General features: G+C 38.1%; 2 protein-coding genes across 2 annotated transcripts; both read left to right on the top strand.

Annotated features, from left to right (window-relative positions):
* The first annotated feature begins 629 nt into the window (after nucleotides 1–629).
* LOC134504197 (olfactory receptor 5J3-like) lies at nucleotides 630–1,568 on the top strand. The gene has a single exon (XM_063313322.1). It carries the CDS (start codon nucleotides 630–632, stop codon nucleotides 1,566–1,568), a length of 939 nt encoding a protein of 312 aa, XP_063169392.1.
* A 19,781-nt stretch (nucleotides 1,569–21,349) lies between these two features.
* On the top strand, nucleotides 21,350–22,288 carry LOC134504127 (olfactory receptor 5AP2-like). Its single transcript, XM_063313204.1, has one exon. The coding sequence runs from the start codon at nucleotides 21,350–21,352 to the stop codon at nucleotides 22,286–22,288; it is 939 nt and encodes a 312-aa protein (XP_063169274.1).
* Nucleotides 22,289–24,529: the final 2,241 nt, after the last annotated feature.

Here is a 24,529-nt window from a genome sequence, read left to right as displayed (position 1 = left end):
TTTCACTGCCTATCTGGAGTACTGTCTACTTACTGATTTGTCCTCCAGTAGTAATACTGAAGAAATGATAATAGATCAGCAGAATATTGATACTTCATGATATGAGTCTCCTCATCCTTTGTCATCCTGAGCCAACATCTTTTTCTGGCCTGGTGGTCGACCTGATTCATCTCTTTGGTCAAGTCTAAGATGAAGACCTCTGCTCTTTGCATTTACTACAATGTAGAGTAACAACATTCTCTTCCTGCAAGAACATTTTCACCTCAGGATGTATTTTAGTCTAGTTTGGTTTTGTTTGGATTAAAACTCAAGTCCGTTTCCCACAATGCAGTATGTGCGTGTCTATGTCTCTCTCTCTTCCTTTGTATATATTTCTGTGACATAGTATTGTACCATTGTGGGTATTTCTCATAGTGGAGACATCTGCTACTACATACATTATTTCTGAGGAATAATCTACCTCACTTTCCTTGATCTCTCCTGATATTCAGACACAATGCCATGGGGTTGGGTTTGTAGGATTCAATGATCCTTAAGATTTTGTCACCCTATTCATACCTGAAATGATTAAGAGAACATGTAATATTGATTACTGCATGTTTCAGTTTCCACAGCGTTATTATGACTCAATGGGAAACAGCACACAGGTGACAGAATTTGTACTCACTGGGTTGACCGATGACCCACAGTTGCAGCTGATCCTCTTTGTGACTTTTTTTGCTGTTTACGCCATCACTCTGGTGGGGAATGTGGGCATGATTGCCTTAATCAGGACCAGTCCTCAACTCCACACACCTATGTACTTTTTCCTCACCAACCTATCGTTCTTGGATATCTGCTATTCATCGTCTGTCACTCCAAAGTTCCTATCCAATCTTCTAAAAGGGAATAAAGTTATTTCTTTTGCAGGTTGCTTTACTCAGCTTTACTTTTATGGCCTGTTTGCCACCACAGAGTGTTACATCCTAGCTGTGATGGCCTATGACCGCTATGTGGCAATCTGCAATCCTCTACTCTACTTGGTCACCATGTCCCCAAAAAAGCGTGTCCAGCTTATAGCATTTTCTTATATTGCTGGGATCATAAATGCTTTGGTGCACACAACTGCTGCATCTCAGTTATCCTACTGTGGTCCAAACGTCATTAAGAATTTTTATTGTGAAGTTCCTCCCCTATTAGAACTTGCCTGTTCCAACATTATCTTTAATGATCTGTTGAGGTTTATATTTGTTGGGTTCAATGTAATAACAACCAGCCTGACCATCCTCACCTCTTACATTTACATCCTGGTCACTGTTTCAAAGGACCGCTCTGCCAAGAGCCGTAGGAAAGCCCTGTCCACTTGTACCTCTCATCTCACGGTCATTGGTATTTTCTATGGATGTGGTAGTTTCATCTATGCACAGCCAAGCTCTAGACGGTCTCAGCACCTAGACCAAATGGCTTCTGTGTTCTATGTAGTGGTGACCCCCATGCTCAATCCGTTAATCTACAGCATGAGGAACCAGGAGGTAAGGGGTGCTTTCAGAAATGTCCTAGCAAGAACATTTCATGTTCAACCTATATGATTATACTTTTTTAGAGCCATTGCTCTTTACCAAAATTCAGCTTTAGACAAAAGCTGTTCTAGTAGCAAATGGGTTATATCATTGAGTTTCATTAAATTAAAAAAAATTATGCTGTATAAAGTTCTTAGAGCTCTGGTACTAACTATCCATTTACTTTTCAGTTCAAAAAATGAAATTTGAAATCTCAAGAAGAGTTATGCCATTTCTCAGATAGCTATCATGCCCTAATGATTGCCGTCAATTAGGAAGGAATGACAGGCTCTGCTCTTTAGTTGCTTACAAACCAAAGGGCAGAGCAGAGAAGGAGGAAGAAGAACAGAGAGAACCAGTTCTTCAGAGTTAAAAGATAGCCAGCCTTCATATCTGGCTGAATCCAGGCTGATCTTTCCTTATTAGCTTCCTTAGCTGGACAGCAGTTATTCAGCATGCCAGACATGCCTATTCTCTGTTATGTGCATGTGGATTTCCAATCTGAATAGATTCCAGTGAGAAATATTTATATAAATCTGTATTTTTAAGCAATATGTACAAGTTAATTAAATTTTTCTCTTTACTACTTCTTTTCCATTGTGTGTCCATATGTTTATTCCTTCAAGTTTAGGTAGCAGAGATGGGTTATTCCCTTTATGGTTCCATAAAGTTCCAAATTATAGGTGTCCTATTTTTTATTAGTATCACTTGCCAAACTCTGTAACAATCGATTCAAAGAATCTGATGTGTCACCCAGGAAACTCTATAGCTTGCCACCCTTTATAATAACACTAAAATATGACAGTTCCACTGATTCCAGAAAGCTGTCTGAAAAACAGCCATCTGGTATCCACCTTTTTTTCCTTGTCTCAATAAATTATATTAAGCCAATATTAAGTCATATAGCATTGATTTAATAAAGTACAAGATTCAGGTAAAGTCTTCCACTGGTCAAACTCAACTACTGGTGACTTCATGGATCCATGTGTGATACAGAAATTGTCTGCCCTTGTCGTTTTCTGAGATGCTTTTCACCTTCCTAGTCTAATTTCTATTTGAGATTCCCTAGTAGTCCCCCATGCAGATTTCATTATCTTTTATATTAGTGGAAAGTCTTGGCCCCCATGCTTTTTAATTTTTATGGTAAAATGGATAAACAATCCAAATTACCAGCCCCACAAAATAGGAGATCGCAGTATCGCCCTGCTGCTTTATGCAGTAACACAGATGACGCAGTAGTCCTTTCTAAGACACCAGTAGGTCTTAAAAGAGCCTTGCGAGCCTTGCTCCAGTACTGTAATTACAATAAACTGGAAATATACCATCAGAAAACAAAGATTATGGCCTTTGCTAAAAGGCCAAGACTTCACCCATGGTATCTCAATGGACACAACATAGAACAAGCGACCACCTTTAAGTATCTAGGTGTGATCATACATGCCACTGGCTCAAGGAAAGCACATTGTGAATATGCAGTTACCTCTGGTCAAAGATCAGCTAACGCCATCCTCAAATCCTTCCACTCTAAAGGAGGATACTATGTCCCTGCTGCAATTAAGCTTTTTTAGGCCAAGTTGCTAGCACAGCTTCTTCATGGGACCCAGCTTGGACCCTCAGCTTCTTGTTTTACACTGCTGGAAAAAACACAATCTAAATTTATTATAGCAATTCTCCAGATGCCTGGTTGTGTCTCAAAAACCTGTCTACCCCTGGAGACAGGATTGACAAAAGTTGAATCAAGAATCTGTATAGCTTCCTTTAATCTTTGGCTAAAACTTAATTTTTTTTCCTCAAGGCCTTGCACCATTAATCCTCCAAGATAATTTCTCCTCTTCATTAGAGAAAGCCCCATCGTTCTTGGCTCCAGACTTTATTAGATATACTGTCACCCCTGCTAGATATCTTAGCCAGCTAGAGGAAGTGAACCATCGGAAAGCTTTTTTGCTTGCATGATGTCATGTTCTCCTCTCACCTGTCCTAGAGGGCAAATATAAACAGAAACCATTGGCTGAAAGGCTCTGTCCCTGTGATTCCAGACAGGTAGAAACCACTGAACATGTCCTTCTTTGATGTTCATTTTATAGAGACATTTGAACAAAATTTACCTTCCTGATGACTACAAGGTACCCTGGCCGTTCTGACATTGAATATCTTGTTTCTGCTTAAAGATGAGAGGTCTGCAGTCACAGCACAGGGAGCAAGATTTTGCGCAACAGCTTTAAAGATTCGTCAAAACCTGGTGAATAACTAATTGTAAACATTTTTAAATAATTTAATGTATCCAAACTTCAGATATTATCATTTATTGGATTTAAGTAGTTGATAATTAATAATTATAGGATGTCTTAATCAAATAAGTATTAACATATTGTAACATAGGCTGCTCCTTTGATTTTATTTATAAGTGATAGTGAGCTTGCTAAATTACAACTGTGATATGGATTGTATTGTTTATTATGTCTGAGAATTTTATCGGACACTTTTGAGCATTTTTAATTGTACTGGTCTATGACTGTAATAAAGAATGAATGAATGAATGAATGAATGAATGAATGAATGAATGAATGATATTAGTAGAAAGTAAGAAGTCCATTAAGATATCACCCAATATGTCATTCTCCTTAAGGTTAAAATAATTACTCCTTACTTACCTAGGAATAGTATTTACAACTCTTCCTAGAAATCAGTTTAATATTTTTCTATTCTCACTTAAAGTGTGAAATGGAATTAAAGTAAGAAATGTTTTCCTTCTTCATCCATTTTTCTCCATCCAACTTTTTAGCTGAAAACGCTGCCACGGTTTCAGGATAGGCTGATCCAGCAGCTTAGAAAAGCCAGATAAGCCAGTTTCATTTCTACAATAGTTGGATTCCTTGCCATTTCTCTCACAGAGCAATTGGGGGCTGTCTGAAGTTGCTGTCTCTCACCCAGGAAATAGTTCTGCAGGTTGCAGGGGAGGTGAGAGGCAAGCTCACATGAAACAAATTCCATCTTGGACATCCGAGCTCTTTCACATACACTGGAGGAGGTGATCTAAAGGATTGCATTATCAGCATTTTATTTTTGGCAATAAGTAGAAGACATCTCTTATGTAAAACAGTTCCGAGATGACATTGTTTTAGAGGTTGATTCTCACAATATTGGGATAAAAACATAACTACTCTGCCAAGTAAAAAACACTGGCATTCCACCAATCCGTAGCATGACAACGGTAGCACCAGTTGCGCATCATCCTTGAACAGGAAACAGCAGCAGGTGGTGGGTTTGGATAGCTGTGCCCCTCCTCCAATTTCCTCCCCGTTGCCTACTTTACCCCAAGATTGAGGAGGGAGGCTGTAGCAACAGTGCAGAAGATACCGCAGACGGGGGTTTCCGGTGAAGGAGTATGGTGGCTGGTCGAGCCTTGTAACAGCTCAGAAAAATTAATATCTACCATGCGGAGGTTGAGAGTTCTGCGGAGTCGGAGAGAGACGGGCAGACCTCGTAGGCAGCGCTAGAAAAGGAGCGCTGCCGGCGAAAGACTCCAGCGGCTTCGGAGCGGCAGGCGAAAGCTTTGCTTTCTGTTTCAATGCTTCACTTTTGCCGCAACAACAAAGCAGCCAGGAAGCCAAAGCACATCTGTAGAACCCGCGTGAGTAGCCTAACTATCTAGGCAATTCTGCAGCTCCCTTCATCTCTAGTAAAAGAAACAACAACTTTTGACTACAAAAGTGAAAAAGAAGAAACTTTCTAAGGGGAGGGAAAAAGAAAAAAAAAACTTTTCTATACTTTGGAGACAAAATTTTTTTACTGCCAGTCCTCACTTAAAAGGAACTGAATGAATTAATTGATTTCTAATGCCATATTGGACTATATTGCAGATGTTTATAAGATTATTTTGAATTGTATGCTCTGTATGTTTGGATATAAATATTATACATTGCTTTATATAGATAAATATAACATTAGTGTAGTGATTAAGATCTCCGCAAAGGATCGTTACCTTGTCGTGGTGCTGGAGCTTGAGCACCTCAATGATGCCATGAGCTAAACCGTGAAGGGCCACCCAAGACGGGAAGGTCATGACAGAGAGGTCAGACTAAATGCGATCCCTGGGGAAGGTAATGGCAACCCACCCCAGTATTCTTGCCGCGAAAACTAAATGGATCAGTACAACCAGAGATATGTCGGTATACCATCGGAAGATGAGACCCCCAGGTCGGAAGATGGTCAAAATGCTACTGGGGAGGAACAGAGGATGAGCTCAACTAGCCCCAGTCGTGATGACGCAGCTAGCTCAAAGCCGAAAGGACGGTTAGCGGCCGACGGTGCTGGTGGTGAACGGCGAATCCGATGTTCTAAGGGTCAACACACCATTGGAACCTGGAATGTAAGATCTATGAGCCGGGGCAAATTGGATGTGGTTATTGGTGAGATGTCAAGATTAAAGATAGACATTCTGGGCGTCAGTGAACTGAAATGGACTGGAATGGGCCACTTCACATCAAATGACCACCAGATCTACTACTGTGGACAAGAGGACCACAGAAGAAATGGAGTAGCCTTCATAATTAATAGTAAAGTGGCTAAAGCAGTGCTTGGATACAACCCCAAAAACGACAGAATGATCTCAATTCGAATTCAGGGCAAGCCATCTAACATCACAGTGATCCAAATATACGCCCCAACCACAAATGCTGAAGAAGCTGAAGTAGAGCAGTTCTATGAGGATCTGCAGCACCTACTGGACAACACGCCTAAAAGAGATGTTATTTTCATCACAGGAGACTGGAATGCTAAGGTGGGCAGTCAAATGACACCTCGAATTACAGGTAAGTATGGCCTGGGAGAACAAAACGAAGCAGGACATAGGCTGATAGAATTTTGCCAAGACAATTCACTCTGCATAACAAACACTCTCTTCCAACAACCTAAGAGACGGCTTTACACATGGACTTCACCAGATGGACAACACCGAAATCAGATTGATTACATCCTTTGCAGCCAAAGGTGGCGGACATCTGTACAGTCGGTAAAAACTAGGCCTGGAGCTGACTGTAGTTCAGACCATGAACTTCTTCTTGCACAATTTAGGATCAGACTAAAGAGATTAGGGAAGACCCACAGATCAGCTAGATATGAGCTCACGAATATTCCTCAGGAATATGCAGTGGAGGTGAAGAATAGATTTAAGGGACTGGACTTAGTAGATAGGGTCCCGGAAGAACTCTGGACAGAAGTTGGCAGCATTGTTCAGGAGGCGGCAACAAAATACATCCCAAAGAAAGAGAAAACCAAGAAGGCAAAATGGCTGTCTGCTGAGACACTAGAAGTAGCCCAAGAAAGAAGGAAAGCAAAAGGCAACAGTGATAGGGGGAGATATGCCCAATTAAATGCAAAATTCCAGAGGTTAGCCAGAAGAGATAAGGAATTATTTTTAAACAAGCAATGCGCGGAAGTGGAAGAAGACAATAGAATAGGAAGGACAAGAGACCTCTTCCAGAAAATTAGAAACATTGGAGGTAAATTCCAGGCAAAAATGGGTATGATCAAAAACAAAGATGGCAAGGACCTAACAGAAGAAGAAGAGATCAAGAAAAGGTGGCAAGAATATACAGAAGACCTGTATAGGAAGGATAACAATATCGGGGATAGCTTTGACGATGTGGTCAGTGAGCTAGAGCCAGACATCCTGAAGAGTGAGGTTGAGTGGGCCTTAAGAAGCATTGCTAATAACAAGGCAGCAGGAGAAGACGGCATCCCAGCTGAACTGTTCAAAATCTTGCAAGATGATGCTGTCAAGGTAATGCATGCTATATGCCAGCAAATTTGGAAAACACAAGAATGGCCATCAGATTGGAAAAAATCAACTTATATCCCCATACCAAAAAAGGGAAACACTAAAGAATGTTCAAACTATCGAACAGTGGCACTCATTTCACATGCCAGTAAGGTAATGCTCAAGATCCTGCAAGGTAGACTTCAGCAGTTCATGGAGCGAGAATTGCCAGATGTACAGGCTGGGTTTAGAAAAGGCAGAGGAACTAGAGACCAAATTGCCAATATCCGCTGGATAATGGAAAAAGCCAGGGAGTTTCAGAAAAACATCTATTTCTGTTTTATTGACTATTCTAAAGCCTTTGACTGTGTGGACCATAACAAATTGTGGCAAGTTCTTAGTGGTATGGGGATACCAAGTCATCTTGTATGCCTCCTGAAGAATCTGTATAACGACCAAGTAGCAACAGTAAGAACAGACCACGGAACAACGGGCTGGTTTAAGATTGGGAAAGGAGTACGGCAGGGCTGTATCCCCTCACCCTACCTATTCAACTTGTATGCAGAACACATCATGCGACAAGCTGGTCTTGAGGAATCCAAGGCTGGAGTTAAAATCTCTGGAAGAAACATTAACAATCTCAGATATGCAGATGATACCACTTTGATGGCTGAAAGTGAAGAGGAACTGAGGAGCCTTATGATGAAGGTGAAAGAAGAAAGTGCAAAAGCTGGCTTGCAGCTAAACCTCAAAAAAACCAAGATTATGGCAACCATCTTGATTGATAACTGGCAAATAGAGGGAGAAAATGTAGAAGCAGTGAAAGACTTTGTATTCCTAGGTGCAAAGATTACTGCAGATGCTGACTGCAGTCAGGAAATCAGAAGACGCTTAATCCTTGGGAGAAGAGCAATGACAAATCTCGATAAAATAGTTAAGAGCAGAGACATCACACTGACAACAAAGGCCCGCATAGTTAAAGCAATGGTGTTCCCTGTAGTAACATATGGCTGCGAGAGCTGGACCATAAGGAAGGCTGAGCGAAGGAAGATCGATGCTTTTGAACTGTGGTGTTGGAGGAAAATTCTGAGAGTGCCTTGGACTGCCAGAAGATCCAACCAGTCCATCCTCCAGGAAATAAAGCCAGACTGCTCACTGGAGGGAATGATATTAAAGGCAAAACTGAAATACTTTGGCCACATAATGAGAAGACAGGACACCCTGGAGAAGATGCTGATGCTAGGGAGAGTGGAAGGCAAAAGGAAGAGGGGCCGACCAAGGGCAAGATGGATGGATGATATTCTAGAGGTGACGGACTCGTCCCTGGGGGAGCTGGGGATGTTGACGACCGACAGGAAGCTCTGGCGTGGGCTGGTCCATGAAGTCACGAAGAGTCGGAAGCGACTAAACGAATAAACAACAACAACAGTGATTAAGATAAGTAAATAAAGATGAACAAAATGAACACAAGGAGACAGAATAGGAGAGGCTCAGAAACCGGGGAAGGAGAATGGTTGAAAGCTACGTTTGAAGATTTTACGCAAAAAACAATTCAAAATATTACTCAAAATTTAACGCAACTATTAGAGGAGAAAATAGATGGCTTTGAAAAAAGGTTAGATCATAAGTTAAAGACAATGGACAAAAGAATAAAAGCAGACATTCAAGAAGTAAGAGAAAGAGTGGAGAAATTAGAAGTAGAAAATGATATAGAATTAGACCGATTAACTGAGCTAGAGTTAAAAGAAAAAGAACATTGTGTTAGACGTAGAGGTGTACCTGAAAAAAAAGAGGCAGAAATAAGAGAAATAGTGGTTCAAATGCTTGCAAGTTTAATTGAATGGGAGGAAGAAAGGCTAGAAGAAGATATAGGAAAAATATTCAGAGTTAATTCGAAATATGCAAAAATTAACCGGAAACCAAGGGATATAATAATTGAATTTGTGAGGAAGAAGACCAAAGAATTGATAATACAGGCCTCCTGGGGGAAAAACATTAATATCGAAGGAGGAGATTATGATACTGAAAGACATACCACTGAGAATATTAAAAAAAAATATTTCTTTCTCACTGAAGTCCTTAAACAAAATAAAATCCCCTTTAGGTGGGAAGTATTGGAAGGAGTGAATGTCACATTCCAACAACAAAGATATAAATTGAATACTATTTTTAAGGCTCAAGAATTTCTCAGAAAATATAAGAAAGATTTAGAACCAGAAACAGATAGAAGGGAAAGGCCAGAAAGTAAAGCAAGTAAAGTGAAACGTTTAAATATAGAGGAACAAAGTGCAGAGGAACTAGCTTCAAGTTCTAAAGAATTTGCAATACTCCTCTCCAATGAGTGAATTAAAATGCCTTTCCTGGAATATAAATGGAGCCAATAACCCAGCTAAAAGGAAAAAAGTCTTTCACTATTTATACAAATTAAAACAAGATATAATATGTCTTCAAGAAACTCATATTGTGAAAAAAGATAGTAAACATCTGGTAAATAACAAATTAGAAAATGAATTTATAGCAGCAAATGAAAATAAATAAATAAATGGAATTGCAATATATGTAAAGCCCCATCTAAACCCTAAATTAATAAGTGTTGATAAAAATGGGAGATATTTAATAATAGAATTAGAACTACAAAACTCTAAAGCAATATTGGTTGAAGTATATGCCCCTAATGATCATCAGAATAAATTCTATCAAAATGTATTAAATGAACTTTCTGAATTATCTTATAACAATTGGATTATGATGGGAGATTGGAACGGAGTTACCTTACCAATTATTGACAGAAGATCTGAACAACAAATAAAAAAAAATCAAGGAAAATTGCCCCAATCTTTTTTTGATATGTCAGAAAATTGGGCTGTTGTAGGTGCCTGGAGATATAAAAATGGTATGGCTAGAGATTATACATTTTATTCAGACAGATTCAAATCGTTCTCCAGGATCGATATGATATGGGTATCTAAAAGTTTGGCAAATAAAATTTTAAATGTATCAATTCTCCCCCGATCCTTCTCAGACCATAATGCAGTTCAATTGGCTATAAAACTCCACCCAAAAAGTTATAGGTGGAGATTAAATGAAACTTTGTTGAGAAATAAAGAACTTGTAGAAGATTGCCAAAAGAAATTAAAAGAATTCTTTGAATGGAATTTAAATAACGAAGTGAGTATTGGGACAGTATGGGATACTAGCAAGGCATATATGAGAGGATATTTTATGTATTTAAATAGTTGCTTAAAGAGGAAAACACAACAAAAAATTCAAACAGTTCTTGATCAAATTAAGATAAAAGAAAAAAATCTTCAAATAAGACCATCAGATGAAGGTATAAACCATCAAATACGAATTTTACAGCAGCAATTAAAAATACTGACAACAGATGAAATTGAAAGAAAATTGAGATATATTAAACAAAGAAATTTTGAATATGCTAATAAAGCTGGAAAATGGCTAGCATACAAATTAAGAAAATAAAATAAAAAAAATTATTACTAAAATTTGAGAAAATGGGAAAGAATTAGTTGACAATGAAAAAATTAAAAAGGCATTTCATAATTTCTTTACAAATTTATATAAGAAACAAGAAATTTCAATTGATAAAATTGAGAACTATTTATTAAAACAAAATTTAAAGAAATTAACTAAAGGACAAAAAGCATTAATTAATAATCCCACTACAACCCAGGAAATTTTAGAGGCAATTAGAAAATTGAAAATAGGCAAAGTTCCAGGTCCAGACGGATTTTCAGCAGGTTATTATAAATATTTTCAAGATCAAATTTTGTTACCACTTAAAGATTTAATGAATGCGATTCTGTTAGGAAATCCAATCCCAAAATCTTGGTCAGAGGCAAATATCATACTAATCCCAAAAGAAAAACAAGACCCGTCACTATGCAAAAATTATAGACCTATGTCGTTATTAAACAATGACTATAAAATATTTACTTTAATTTTAACTGAAAGATTAAAAACAATACTTCAAGAAACAATTAATTATGACCAAAATGGTTTTTTACCCCAAAGATACATAAAAAACAATATAAGGACGGTTTTAAATATAATAGAGTATGCTCAATTTCATAATGAAAAACAGATTATGTTGTTATTTTTAGATGCTGAAAAAGCTTTTGACAACCTAAATTGGAATTTTATGTTTAAGACTTTAGAAATGATGGATTTTGGTGATATAGTTATAAAAGCAATAAAAGCAATTTATACATTTCAAAAAGCCAGAATTGTGATCAATGAAGAGATAACACAAGAATGTCAAATAGAAAAAGGAACAAGGCAAGGCTGTCTGCTATCTCCTTTATTATTTATATTGGTATTGGAGGTTCTAACAGAAGCTATCAGAAAGGATCATCGAATTGAAGGGATAAAGATTAAACAAGAAACATATAAATTAAGAGCCTTTGAGGATGATTTAGTTATTACATTACAAAACCCGTTAATATCAATTGATTACTTATTAAAGACACTACAAGAATATGGAGAATTAGCTGGTTTTAAAATAAATAATCAAAAAATGAAGATGATAAATTTAAATATCCCACAAAATAATCAGAATGTATTAGAAATTAAATCAGGATTTAATAGTGTCAAAAAAGTTAGATATCTAGGGATAGAGATTTCAGCCAATACTAGTGATTTATTCCAAAATAATTATGTTAAAATATGGAAGGAAACTAAACAAGATTTATTGAGGTGGGAAAAATTAAATTTATCACTTATGGGACGAATCTCTGCAATTAAGATGAATATTCTGCCGAAGATGCCATTTTTATTTCAAACTATTCCAATATTTATAACCGATAAAAATTTTAAATTATGCCAAAAAGATCTTTTAAAATTTATTTGGCAAGGGAAAAGACCAAGAATTAAATTTAAATTACCTCAAGAAGATAAGGAAAGAGGAGGTTTGGGTCTTCCCGATTTCAGGCTATATTATGAGGCATGTGGTTTATTATGGTTAAAAGAATGGATCACCCTACAAGATCATAAATTACTAAATTTAGAAGGGCATGATTTAAAATTTGGATGGCACGGCTTCTTACGGTATAGCAAATTGAAAGTAAATACATCATTTAACAATCATTGTATTAGATCGTCTATTCTTAAAATTTGGGAAAATATAAATCTATTTTAACATCGACAATACCACTATGGATTCCCCACAAGAAGCTTTTGTAAGGGGAGAAACAATAGGAAACCATAAGTGGTTAAAATATTTGGATTTAATAAAATTTGAAGGGACCAAATTTACAATGAAAACAAGAGAAGAACTGGAAAATGAAGGATATTTATGTCAATGGTTTACATATATTCAATTAAAAGAACAATTTAAAATAGATGTCAAAAGTTACAAATTTACAAAAAAACTATCTTGGTGGGATGCACAAATCTATGCTAATAATGACCACATGATCTCTAAAATATATAAAATGTTATTACAAATGAGAATACTAAATGTACAAATTTAGCAATTTATGAATAAATGGGAGAAAAATTTTGGATACAGTATTGAATACGATGTTTGGGAAAGAATGTGAACTGAGGGATTAAAATTTACATTAAATTATAATTTAAAAGAAAAGTTTTATGAAATGATGTACATGTGGTATACTACCCCTGAAAAATTATTGAAAATGTTTCGAAATACGTCAAATGTTTGTTGGAAATGTAAAAAAGAAATTGGAACTTTATACCATATGTGGTGGACCTGTAAAAAAGCGAAATTTTTTTGGTTATCTATACATAATATAATTTGTAAAATGTTGGCAGTTAAGATTGATAAATTACCGGAACTCTATTTATTGGGCTTTATGAACAAAGATTTGGAAAAAAACTATGGAAAACTTCTACTGTATTTGATTACTTTGGCCCGAATTCTCTATGCTGCAAAGTGGAAAGAAGAATTAATCCCATCTGTGGAAGAATGGATACTTAAATCCCTAAACTTGGCACAAATGGCAAAACTAACGGACCAACTAAACGATAAAACTATGGAAGATTTTCAAAAGGACTGGACACCTTTTTTCAAATATGTGGAATGGACTCAAAAAGTTAATATGAATATATAGTATATAAATAGCAAATTACTTTAATTGTTTAATTTCTTATTAGAATTAATGAAGGCAATTTAGAGAATTAAGGAAAAAAAATAACACATTAGGATACTAAGCTGTACCGTCTAGAAAGTTGGAAACCCTAATCTTTCTATTTATTTATTTATTTTTCATTTTACCCCCCTTTTATTTTTATTTATTTATTTATTTATTTATATTTCATTTATTTCTTTTTTTTCTTTCTCCTCTCCTCTTCTCTTTTTTTCTTTTTCTTCTCTCTTCTTTTCTTTTTTGTATTGCAAGATATTATTGTTTGTATGTAATTTTATGTTTATTTAAATTAATAAAAATTCTGAGATAAAAAAAAAAGAAGATACGGCAGACTACACAATGGTCAGACCAGCAGCAGCTGATCCTGCAGAAGGAATGTGGACGTGGCAGACATCTCAGAAGGGACCCTCCCTATTTTCTTGGACTGTAAAGGCGAGGGGGGAGAGATGTACTTTCAGACTTGGCAAGATTCTGTTGATGTAACCTTAGAATAAAGTTAGGGCTAGTATTTCCGGGTGTGCTTCTTGCCTGGAGTACCTCGCAAGGCTGACCTACAACTTCTATACATGAGCGGTGGAAAACAGTGAAGTCAGCAACTGGCTAAACTTGGGATTCTCCCTCAGGTTCTCTCTATATGATCTCAAAGACTCTGTGTTTATCAGTGAGTAATCAGATAGCCAGGGGCCCTCTGTTTTAAGGGCTGACCGGTCCTCTACTGAATCAAGTATTGCAAGACCCTGTCCTCCCTGCGACAGAATTTTAGTATGCTAGCGAATACCAGAAAATAATCAAAACTCACGAGTTCAGGACTGGACTATTGTGGAGCAGTCTGGAGCATTTGATTCCCACTTTCATCACCTGGAATACCCTGAATCGCTTCCGGTTCAAAGAATTGGAAGTAAACTCTGTGATCTGGAGAAGGTTCAGCATGGTCTGGAGAGACAATGGAATATCCCATTCCCTATCAATGAATTTTGCATATCCCTACAAAAGATAGCTTAAAAAAATCCCTTTTCATCCTTTTTGGTATAATACTATACTTTCTTGCTGGCCGAACTACATATCAGGTCAGGAGTAATTTTGAACAGGAAAGAAGAAGATACTTCTATTTTGCACCAAGGGAGCTAAAAATATTATAAACTGTGGAGTCCTTGGTGCTCTCTGAGCCTTGTTGTTTTCTTGCAGATGTTTCATTGCCAGACTAGGCAACATCTTCAGTGCAAAAGAGTGGGCCTTGCTCTCAGTTTATATACTCAGTGGCTTGCCCTGCTTGTGCTGGTAGGGGTGTTGTTCTCTCCTTGGGAGTTCTTTGATTAGGCTGTTGTTTGCTGCTTGGTTGATTGCCTGAGTTAATAGTTCCTTGATTAGGGTGTATTGTGCTGTTTGATGGTTCATCTGGTGTTAATCTTAGTGTTGATTTTTGCATATCTGGGTGTTGATTGCTGGCCAGGGAGTGTACTGGTCTTTCGGCTTTTCTATTGTCTCTTTTGAATGGGATGTAAATGTTGTTTACCTCTATGTGTCTGTTGATGGCTGCTTTGTCTGAGTGCCAGGCTTCCAGGAATTCTCTGATGTTTTTGGATTTGGCTTGGTTTAGGATTATTATAAACTGTATCTCTAAATTGTAACTTTGAACTTGGAATAGACCCCTAATTTCTGATCTTTCTTCCATGAATTCACTCATAAGTTTGTTCTGCCCCTTTTCAACATTGAGAAGCAAATAAAATAAAATTCTGCACAAAGATTTCCATTTCTTTTCTTTTCTTTTTGGATTTAAAACTTCATTACATTTTCAACATATAGGTAAAAATGAAAAAGCATTAATCAAAAAAACTACAAAAGAGGAAAAACAAACTAGAAAGGTGTGAAAATACAGAGAAAACTACTACAGAGTGACTTCCGACTTTCTATAGCAAAGACATATATAAATCAATTATCTTCTTCTGGATCTTGATGTTCAAGCAGCAGTCTTTCCCAGCTCTCTTTTTAAATCCAGATCTCTTTCTTCTTCAGATCTCCACAATTCAATTTTCCCCCCTTCTCTTTTTGACTCCAAGTCACTAATCCTCCTCTTCTTCTTTGGAGAAGCAGCTTTGTACTTAGGGTAATTGTCAACCGTATCAGCTTCTTCCACTTGTTGGCACAATTTAAATTCCAGATGTTCTGAAACATGATCCAGACCTTGAGTGACTTCAAGATAAAATTCTTTCCTCTAGTGACTCAAGAAGGTAAAGTCCATTAAGGCAGTTGTATTAAAAAGATCCTCTAGCTCAAGTTCCAGTGGGAGACTGGCACCTTGAGACGTGTCTCTGTGACCTCCGCAGTTGACCTGGCAACACGGACTTTTTTGGGCTTGGGCAGGATTTCCTAGATCCTCAAAGTGTTCTCTGGATTAAGGAGAACTCCAGGAATTACACCATTTGTCCTCTGGGTGGCTGGAAGCAGCCAGAATACCACAAAACAGTGTTTCACGATTGACTGGTAAGCTAGCATCTGGGAGGCAGAGATTGCCATCATTTCCTAAGCTGTCTTGAAGCCTTAAATGGACTCAAAAGCTGCCCACCTGATTTTTAAAACACCAATTTTTTTCTTTTTAAATTATTATTAAGGAGAGGCTCTTTGCAACCAAGAAATGCAGAATCTCTTCATGGTTTTCATTAGTTTTGAAAGCCATTAATTAGATAATTTGGCTTTTCTTCTAAATACACATTTTTCTCTCCTTTTTCTTTTTAAATCGAATTGTTGGATTTAAAGACTTTTGCCTGTTTACTGTTACTTTTTTCAAAGTTTGAAGGATTACAAAAGGATTATCCACTTCGTTGAATTTGCAGAGTTGAGCTTTGACCTACTCTATCTGTTTTCCTGTGGGTAATGGCTTTGTTTACCTTTATCTTTCCACCCCTGCTGATTACTTGTGCTTTGGACCATCCCTTTAGAAAGTTATTTGGAAAATAAGATCCCGGTCTCAAAGAAACCAATGAGGAGTAATGTCCCAAAGCCAAAAAGCGAAGGGAAGAAGATTCACCCCTGGAATGTTAATTTTGAAGAAGGAAAAGCTTTGAGTGTAAAAGGAACGGACATGGCTGCATTCTTGGTGTATCGAGATCAAACACAAGACTTAAGCCTCAAGGGATGGAAGGTCCTTGAAGATGAGTTGGACTTTACACGGCAGGTTGAGCTTTGCAAGGAGAACAGCTTGTGTGTAACATTGAGATCTATAAATGCCTTAGTTTACTCTGAAGTGGGTTAACTGTTTAATTGCATTTATTAGGATGGTCTTTCAAAGGTTTAGACAGATGTTTTCACTTTTGGGATAATGAATTTAACTTGGGTAAAAGCATATTAATAAGGTTATTGTTTAAATATAAAATGGTGGAGATATAATGTATAACATATATAAATGCTTTGGTTAGCCGTAAAATTGTAACGAAGAAGGTTAATATGTTTAACTATATAAATATTTTGGTTAGGAATAAAATTGTAATGAGGAAGGATAATATTTGATTATCTGTCTATTAAAGGGGGAATATTTTTATGTTATACAAATGTTTTATACACACACACACACTTCAAGGGAACATAGTGTTTTAGAGGAAATGTTATATTGAGAATGGAAATGTTTTATAGAAGTAATGCTTACTCCAGTCTGAATTAGAGTAAGGGATTGATACTGACTTATTTATAGCTTTGGTGTAGAGATTTGGAAGTTAGTATGCATGCAGTATGTAGTACGTAGTAGCCATTTTTGTATTTTCACACTTTTTAGTTCCTTTTCTCTCTTGCAGTATACTGTATTTCGCTTCTTGTAGTTTTTATGTATTTGTTGAAAAACTTAATAAAGCTTTAGTTGAAAAAACCCTCTAGCTCTTTATCTTTGGCAAGAACCAGTCAGCATGGTAAAAAACAAAAACAAAAACAAAGACTGTTCCCACAGGAAAGTAAAAAGAGGTAGGTTGAAATTCAACTCCACAGATTCATCGAAGTAGGAAAGCTCTTTTATAATCCACAAACCTTTGTTTATTTTAAAATATGGCAATAGAAAAACAAAGATCTTAATTCCCAGCATTACACTTTATACATATACATATACATAAAAGCCAAATTTCCAAATTAATAAATCCCCAAAATAATGAAAAACGTAATGAAAATCACCAGGAGATTCCGCATTTCTTTGTACAGCAGCTATAAAAAGCCTCTCTTAGGAAACAAATATACAAAAAAACTTGGTCTTTTGGAATGGGGTGGCTGGTTTTAGAGTCAGTTTTTGGCTTCAGCGCATCTTGGGAAAGGATGACAACCCTGCCTCCCCACTGATCACTCACCAGTCGAATGCAAAACCCCATTTTGCAATCTTCTGGTTGTGACCAGCTGCCTGGAGGACATGAAGGGATGATTCCTGGGGTTCTCCTTGATCCGGAGAACAGTTCTGGGCTCCAAGGAAGCCTCCCTGAGCTCCCCCCCACGCAAAAAAGCAAAAACAAAAACAAAAACACACTCTCAGGTCAGCCCATGGAGCTTGTGGGAAAACCTGTTCAATGCACCATTGTGCCCACTGGAAGTCCTCAAAGTTTTGAATTTCAATACAACCTACTTTATATAGCTGTTCAAAATGCAGGATTCTATGGATTTCTAGGAATACAGGTTGCCCAGGTTTGCTGTGCAATCTTAGTAGTTGTGGTTTCTAGCCTTTGGGAGATCAATACTGAGGTCTTGATCAGTTTGCTTTTTTTTGTGTGTGCAGATTTTCACCCATGTCTCAGTGAGGCTTCCTCAGGGCAATGGTTCAAAAATGAGGGTTGCCTTGCAGTGTGTCCAGTCTGAATAATAATTGAACTCCAGGTGGAGGTGGTGGTGGTGGTTAGTAAATGGAGGTTTCCTGGGTGGTATTGATTAAATGGTTTCTGGGAATGGTGTTGTCTCTAATCTGATTGGCCTACATTGTCTGTTTGTTAGTGATCATGCGCCTGTTGGACCCCGAGATGGTTGTAAGTTCAAGGACCGGTCGCAAAGCTACTTTTTCAGGGCAGTCGTTAACCGAGGACTACCTGTAGATAGTGAGGTTTGGGAATAGTAATTATATGTCTGTTATAATTCCACGATAATGGAAAAAGTTTACACCCAAGATGAGCTGGCCCTCTGAGTTACAGCTGCCATCTCCTTTGTCAGTCCAGGAGAAACCCCAAATTGCATGGTGGGTCAGTTTGAGGTAGTGTAATCCCCCCCAGAATTAAAGGTGGAAAGTCTCCAGATGCAGAGGGTCCCATAATCCACAGTCACTTGGCCTTATGAAGGTTATGTCTGACCCTCATTACTCCCACCGACAGCCTCTAGATACCAAGACAGAACTTTGACAACATCACTTGGAGGGCCTGGAGTTGAGAGGTAGAATTGAGTATCATTGGCATCCTGATGATATATTGCCCCAGGCCAATGCATGACCTTACCCAGTGGTCTCATGTAGATATCAGTCCGGAGTGGTAGAGAACTGAACCCTGAGGCACATCACAAAGTAAGGGCCTTGGGCAATCTCTCTCTCTCTTTCACTCCTCACCCCCAACACTGACTGAACTGGCCATGGAGGAAAGTAGAATAGCACTGCAACACTTGATATTGAACTCCCTCAGTGCCAAGAGGTTACAATGGTTGATGGTATTGAAGGCTGCCAAGAGATTAAGGAGGGCCAGGAAGGGTGCACTACCTCCATCTTGGTCCTACCACAAGTCATCAACTAACATGACCAGTATGGTTCTATACTGTGCCTAGGTGTGAGACCTGACTGAAAGGAATGCAGATAATCTGCTTGATCCAAGGCCCTTTGGAGCTGCTGGAAAATATCCAATACAGTTGGGTGCGATTATGACTTCCTGAAGAGGGTACTGACCACTGTCTCCCTAAGTGCTGGTGAGGCCAGTCCCTCTTTCAAGGAGGAATTCACCCCTGCTTGGACCCAGCCACTTGCCACCTCCTGGGAGGCCTTCACCAGCCAGGAGGGGCATGGGACTAAAATACAGGTGGACACATCTGGAGCACTAAAGATGCTATTCAGTTCCTCAGGGCCAAAAGGATCAAACTCTATCCAGATAATCACATAAGACTGTGCCTCAACCAACTCCACCAGACCTGCCCGACCACAGTTCAACTCTGACTGAAATCATGCCAACAAGATCGTACTGTCTTTAATAGTCCTGAAAATCACTGCTTGACAACTTTACATCACTTCTTTATATATCCTCTGAACAAGTCTGAACAATGTTTTGTTGATATTTTCTTCTGTTTAAATAGTATTACTACTAATAAAAAATAACATGAAGAATCTTATTTTTGAAAGGCTCTCTGTCTCCATATGAAGAACTTCATTGTGTGGAAAAAGGACTATTAATAAATAAAGAAGAGGAAATAATATGATCTCTACTGAATACTACATTTTCCGTTGGTAAATATTTCCAACAATTCTGATTCGGTTTACTGAATCTTGACTGTATACTTAACGCAAATCAGTGCATGGAGCAATCTGAAGCACTTCAGGGAGAAGTTCCCCAAGCCCATGATTTTCTCAGTAGAGTTCTCTTCTCCATTATTCCAGAGAGAGTTGAAGGAAACGTTATTGTCTGCAGAAAGGTAGAAAGCTGTTGAGTTGCTGAAGACTGGAGGAAAATATCTGGATTTCTTCAGAGCAGCAAAAGGATGTTGGCATAAGCTTCAAAGACCTGCAATCAGAAGCTTGAAAAATTACCAATACTTTAAAATGTAATGGATGCTATTGAGCTGGAAGGAAACAAGTGAGTTTGCTAATCGTACGATTGTTGTCTTTTGTTGCTTGCGAGAGTATGCTTTAGGAGTTCAAGGGCTGACAGGTTATTGTTACTTCAAAGACACTGGATGTTCAGAGAAGGGCCAGATCAAGCCTGCATGGTAAGCATACAAAATGATGCACAGGGCCCATTTATTTTTTAAATATGGTGTTTTACATAAATCAGATTGCATCAGAAACAACAGGGGCTACTTGGGAATCTAAGAAGACCTCAAGATTTGAACCTTGTTGGTTTTTTTTAAAAAAAACCTTTGATAGATCAGGAAATTTAAAAGATCAGTGAGGAATAAATATATTTTGAGATATATAGGTATTTTGAGATGAAACAAGACAAGTGTTATATTCAAGCCAACACATACTAATACAATATGAGAATCAGTGTGGCTTTTGCTATTCAGAATTCATTGGATCATCTCTAGAAATGAGGAGCCCTTCTAGTCCAAAGATCAGATTCTACAAGTCATAGAGCATGGAGATCCAGCATGCACAAACAGAGCAATATACACAGTTGAAAGGGATAAGAGCCTCCCTTCAGTTAGTTTGGCTTGCTAATTCTTTACTGCAGCTGGTCCAGCCATCCTGTGAAAGGAAAGTAAGTACAAATGGTATTTGCTCTGATACTTGTTTGATCTCTTTCCAGGTTTAAAGGAGAGTTGCTCTGCTTGAAGATTTCAGTTGCACTCTTATGGTTATCAATTGTCTTTAATAATCCAGTGGAGAAATTTATTCATGGACTGGAACTATTTTAATCACAACTTGTAGGTTATACCCAACGTGTCCTTCTACACAGATGGTTACCTTGGCATGGTTCTTGTCCAGATGCCTGGTGAACGTCATAAAATACATAACCCCAGCTATTTCACTGCATAGCACCGAATTCTATAAGTATGACAACCTAGTTGTAATTTGGAAGAAAACATTATTTATACAGACTGAATGTTGCTCACTGTAAACTGACTATTATTCTACTAGTTGAGCTCTTTCTCAGAAACCTTCCAATTTCCCTTTCCTTGGCTAGAAGGTTAAAAATTGACTCTGATCTTGGGCTACATTATAAATATTTGAGAAGCAAAGGAAAATTGACTGAAGTGTTGTTCAACAGTGGTATTGTGACTACATGGGAAACAGCACACAGGTGACAGAATTCGTACTCACTGGGTTGACTGTTAACCCACAAGTGCAGCTGATCCTCTTTGGGACATTTTTTGCTGTTTATGCCATCACCCTGGTGGGAAACGTAAGCATGATTATCTTAATCAGGATCAGTCCGCAACTCCACACACCAATGTACTTCTTCCTCACCAGCTTATCTTTTTTGGACATTTGTTACTCATCATCTGTCACCCCAAAGTTCCTTTCCAATATTTTGAAAGAGAAGAAGATTATTTCCTATGGGGGTTGTTTTACACAGATGTACTTTTATGCTCTCTTTGCCACCACAGAGTGCTACCTCCTAGCTGTGATGGCCTATGACCGCTACGTGGCAATCTGCAATCCTCTACTCTACTTGGTCACCATGTCCCAGAGAAAGTCTGCTCAGCTGATAGCAATTTCCTACACTGCTGGGATCATTAATGCTTTGGTGCACACAATGGCTGCATCTAGACTGTCCTTCTGTGGCCCAAACATCATTAAGAATTTTTATTGTGAGGTTCCTCCCCTTTTAGCTCTTTCCTGCTCAGATGTTAGTCTTAATGATCTGCTGTTATTTGTATTTGTTGGCTTCAATATAATAGCAACAAGCCTGACTGTTCTCACTTCCTACACTTATATCCTGGTCACCATTTTAAGGATCCACTCTGCCAAGAGACGTAGGAAAGCCTTCTCCACTTGTGCATCTCACCTCATGGTCGTCACCATTTTCTATGGATGTAGTAGTTCTATATATGCACGACCAAGCTCTAGGCAGAATTATCACCTAGACCAAATGGCTTCTGTGTTCTATGTAGTGGTGACCCCCATGCTCAATCCATTAATCTACAGCATGAGGAACCAGGAGGTAAGGGGTGCTTTCAGAAATGTCCTAGCAAGAACATTTCATGTTCAACATATATGATTATACTTTTTTAGAGCCATTGCTCTTTACCAAAATTCAGCTTTAGACAAAAGCTGTTCTAGTAGCAAATGGGTTATATCACTGAGTTTTATTAAATTTAAAAAAAAAAATATGCTGTATAAAGTTCTTAGAGCTCTGGTACTAACTATCCATTTACTTTTCAGTTCAAAAAATGAAATTTGAAATCTCAAGAAGAGTTATGCCATTTCTCAGATAGCTATCATGCCCTATTGATTGCCGTCAATTAGGAAGCAAAGGCTCTGCTCTTAAATTGCTTACAAACCAAAGGGCAGAGCAGAGAAGGAGGAAGAAGAACAGAGAGAACCAGTTCTTCAGAGTTAAAAGATAGCCAGCCTTCATATCTGGCTGAATCCAGGCTGATCTTTCCTTATTAGCTTCCTTAGCTGGACAGTAGTTATTCAGCATGCCAGACATGCCTATTCTCTGTTATGTGCATGTGGATTTCCAATCTGAATAGATTCCAGTGAGAAATATTTATATAAATCTGTATTTTTAAGCAATATGTACAAGTTAATTAAATTTTTCTCTTTACTACTTCTTTTCCATCGTGTGTCCATATGTTTATTCCTTCAAGTTTAGGTAGCAGAGATCGGTTATTCCCTTTATGGTTCCATAAAGTGCCAAATTATAGGTGTCCTATTTTTTATTAGTATCACTTGCCAAACTCTGTAACAATCGATTCAAAGAATCTGATGTGTCACCCAGGAAACTCTATAGCTTGCCACCCTTTATAATAACACTAAAATATGACAGTTCCACTGATTCCAGAAAGCTGTCTGAAAAACAGCCATCTGGTATCCACCTTTTTTTCCTTGTCTCAATAAATTATATTAAGCCAATATTAAGTCATATAGCATTGATTTAATAAAGTACAAGATTCAGGTAAAGTCTTCCACTGGTCAAACTCAACTACTGGTGACTTCATGGATCCATGTGTGATACAGAAATTGTCTGCTCTTGTCGTTTTCTGAGATGCTTTTCACCTTCCTAGTCTAATTTCTATTTGAGATTCCCTAGTAGTCCCCCATGCAGATTTCATTATCTTTTATATTAGTGGAAAGTAAGAGGTCCGATAAGATATCACGCAATATCTCATTCTCCTTAAGGTTAAAATAATTACTCCTTACTTACCTAGGAATAGTATTTACAAATATTTCTAGCAAGCAATTGATTACTCTTCTCCTCTCACTTAAAGTTCGAAATGGAATTAAAGTAAGAACTGTTTCCCTTCTTCATCCATTTTTCTCCATCCAACTTTTTAGCTGAAAATGCTGCCACGGTTCCAGGATAGGCTGATCCAGCAGCTTAAAAAAGCCAGATAAGCCAGCTTCATTTCTACAATAGTTGGATTCCTTGCCATTTCTCTCACAGAGCAATTGGGGGCTGTCTGAAGTTGCTGTCTCTCACCCAGGAAATAGTTCTGCAGGTTGCAGGGGAGGTGAGAGGCAAGCTCAGAGGAAACAAATTCCATCTTGGACATCTGAGCTCTTTCACATACATTGGAGGAGGTGATCTAAAGGATTGCGTTATCAGCATTTTATTTTTGGCAATAAGTAGAAGACATCTCTTATGTAAAACAGTTCCGAGATGACATTGTTTTAGTGGTTGATTCTCACAATATTGGAATAAAAACATAACTACTCTGCCAAGTAAAAAACACTGACATTCCACCGATCCGTAGCATGACAACGGTAGCACCAGTTGCGCATCATCCTTGAACAGGAAACAGCAGCAGGTGGTGGGTTTGGATAGCTGTGCCCCTCCTCCAATTTCCTCCCCGTTGCCTACTTTACCCCAAGATTGAGGAGGGAGGCTGTAGCAACAGTGCAGAAGATACAGCAGACTACACAATGGTCAGACCAGCAGCAGCTGAGCCTGCAGGAGGAATGTGGACGTGGCAGACATCACAGGAGGGACCCTCCGTAGTTTCTTCGACTGTAAAGCTGAGGGGGGAGAGATGTACTTTCAGACTTGGCAAGATTCTGTTGATGTAACCTTAGAATAAAGTTAGGGCTAGTATTCCCGGGTGTGCTTCTTGCCTGGAGTACCTCGCAAGGCTGACCTACAACTTCTATACATGAGCGGTGGAAAACAGTGAAGTCAGCAATTGACTAAACTTGGGATTCTCCCTCAGGTTCTCTCTATATGATCTCAAAGACTCTGTGTTTATCAGTGAGTAATCAGATAGCCAGGGCCCCTCTGTTTTGAGGGCTGACCGGT

This window comes from Candoia aspera, chromosome 1 (genome assembly GCF_035149785.1).
Source record: "Candoia aspera isolate rCanAsp1 chromosome 1, rCanAsp1.hap2, whole genome shotgun sequence".
NCBI classification, from domain to species: domain Eukaryota; kingdom Metazoa; phylum Chordata; class Lepidosauria; order Squamata; family Boidae; genus Candoia; species Candoia aspera.
The sequence above is the reverse complement of the archived record's forward strand: the minus strand, read 5'-3'. Positions and strand labels throughout refer to the sequence as shown.

What these genes read in the sequence shown, in the direction of transcription:
- LOC134504127 (XM_063313204.1), top strand. Translation starts at nt 21,350, where the DNA reads ATGGGAAACAGCACACAGGTGACAGAATTCGTACTCACTGGGTTGACT.
- LOC134504197 (XM_063313322.1), top strand. Translation starts at nt 630, where the DNA reads ATGGGAAACAGCACACAGGTGACAGAATTTGTACTCACTGGGTTGACC.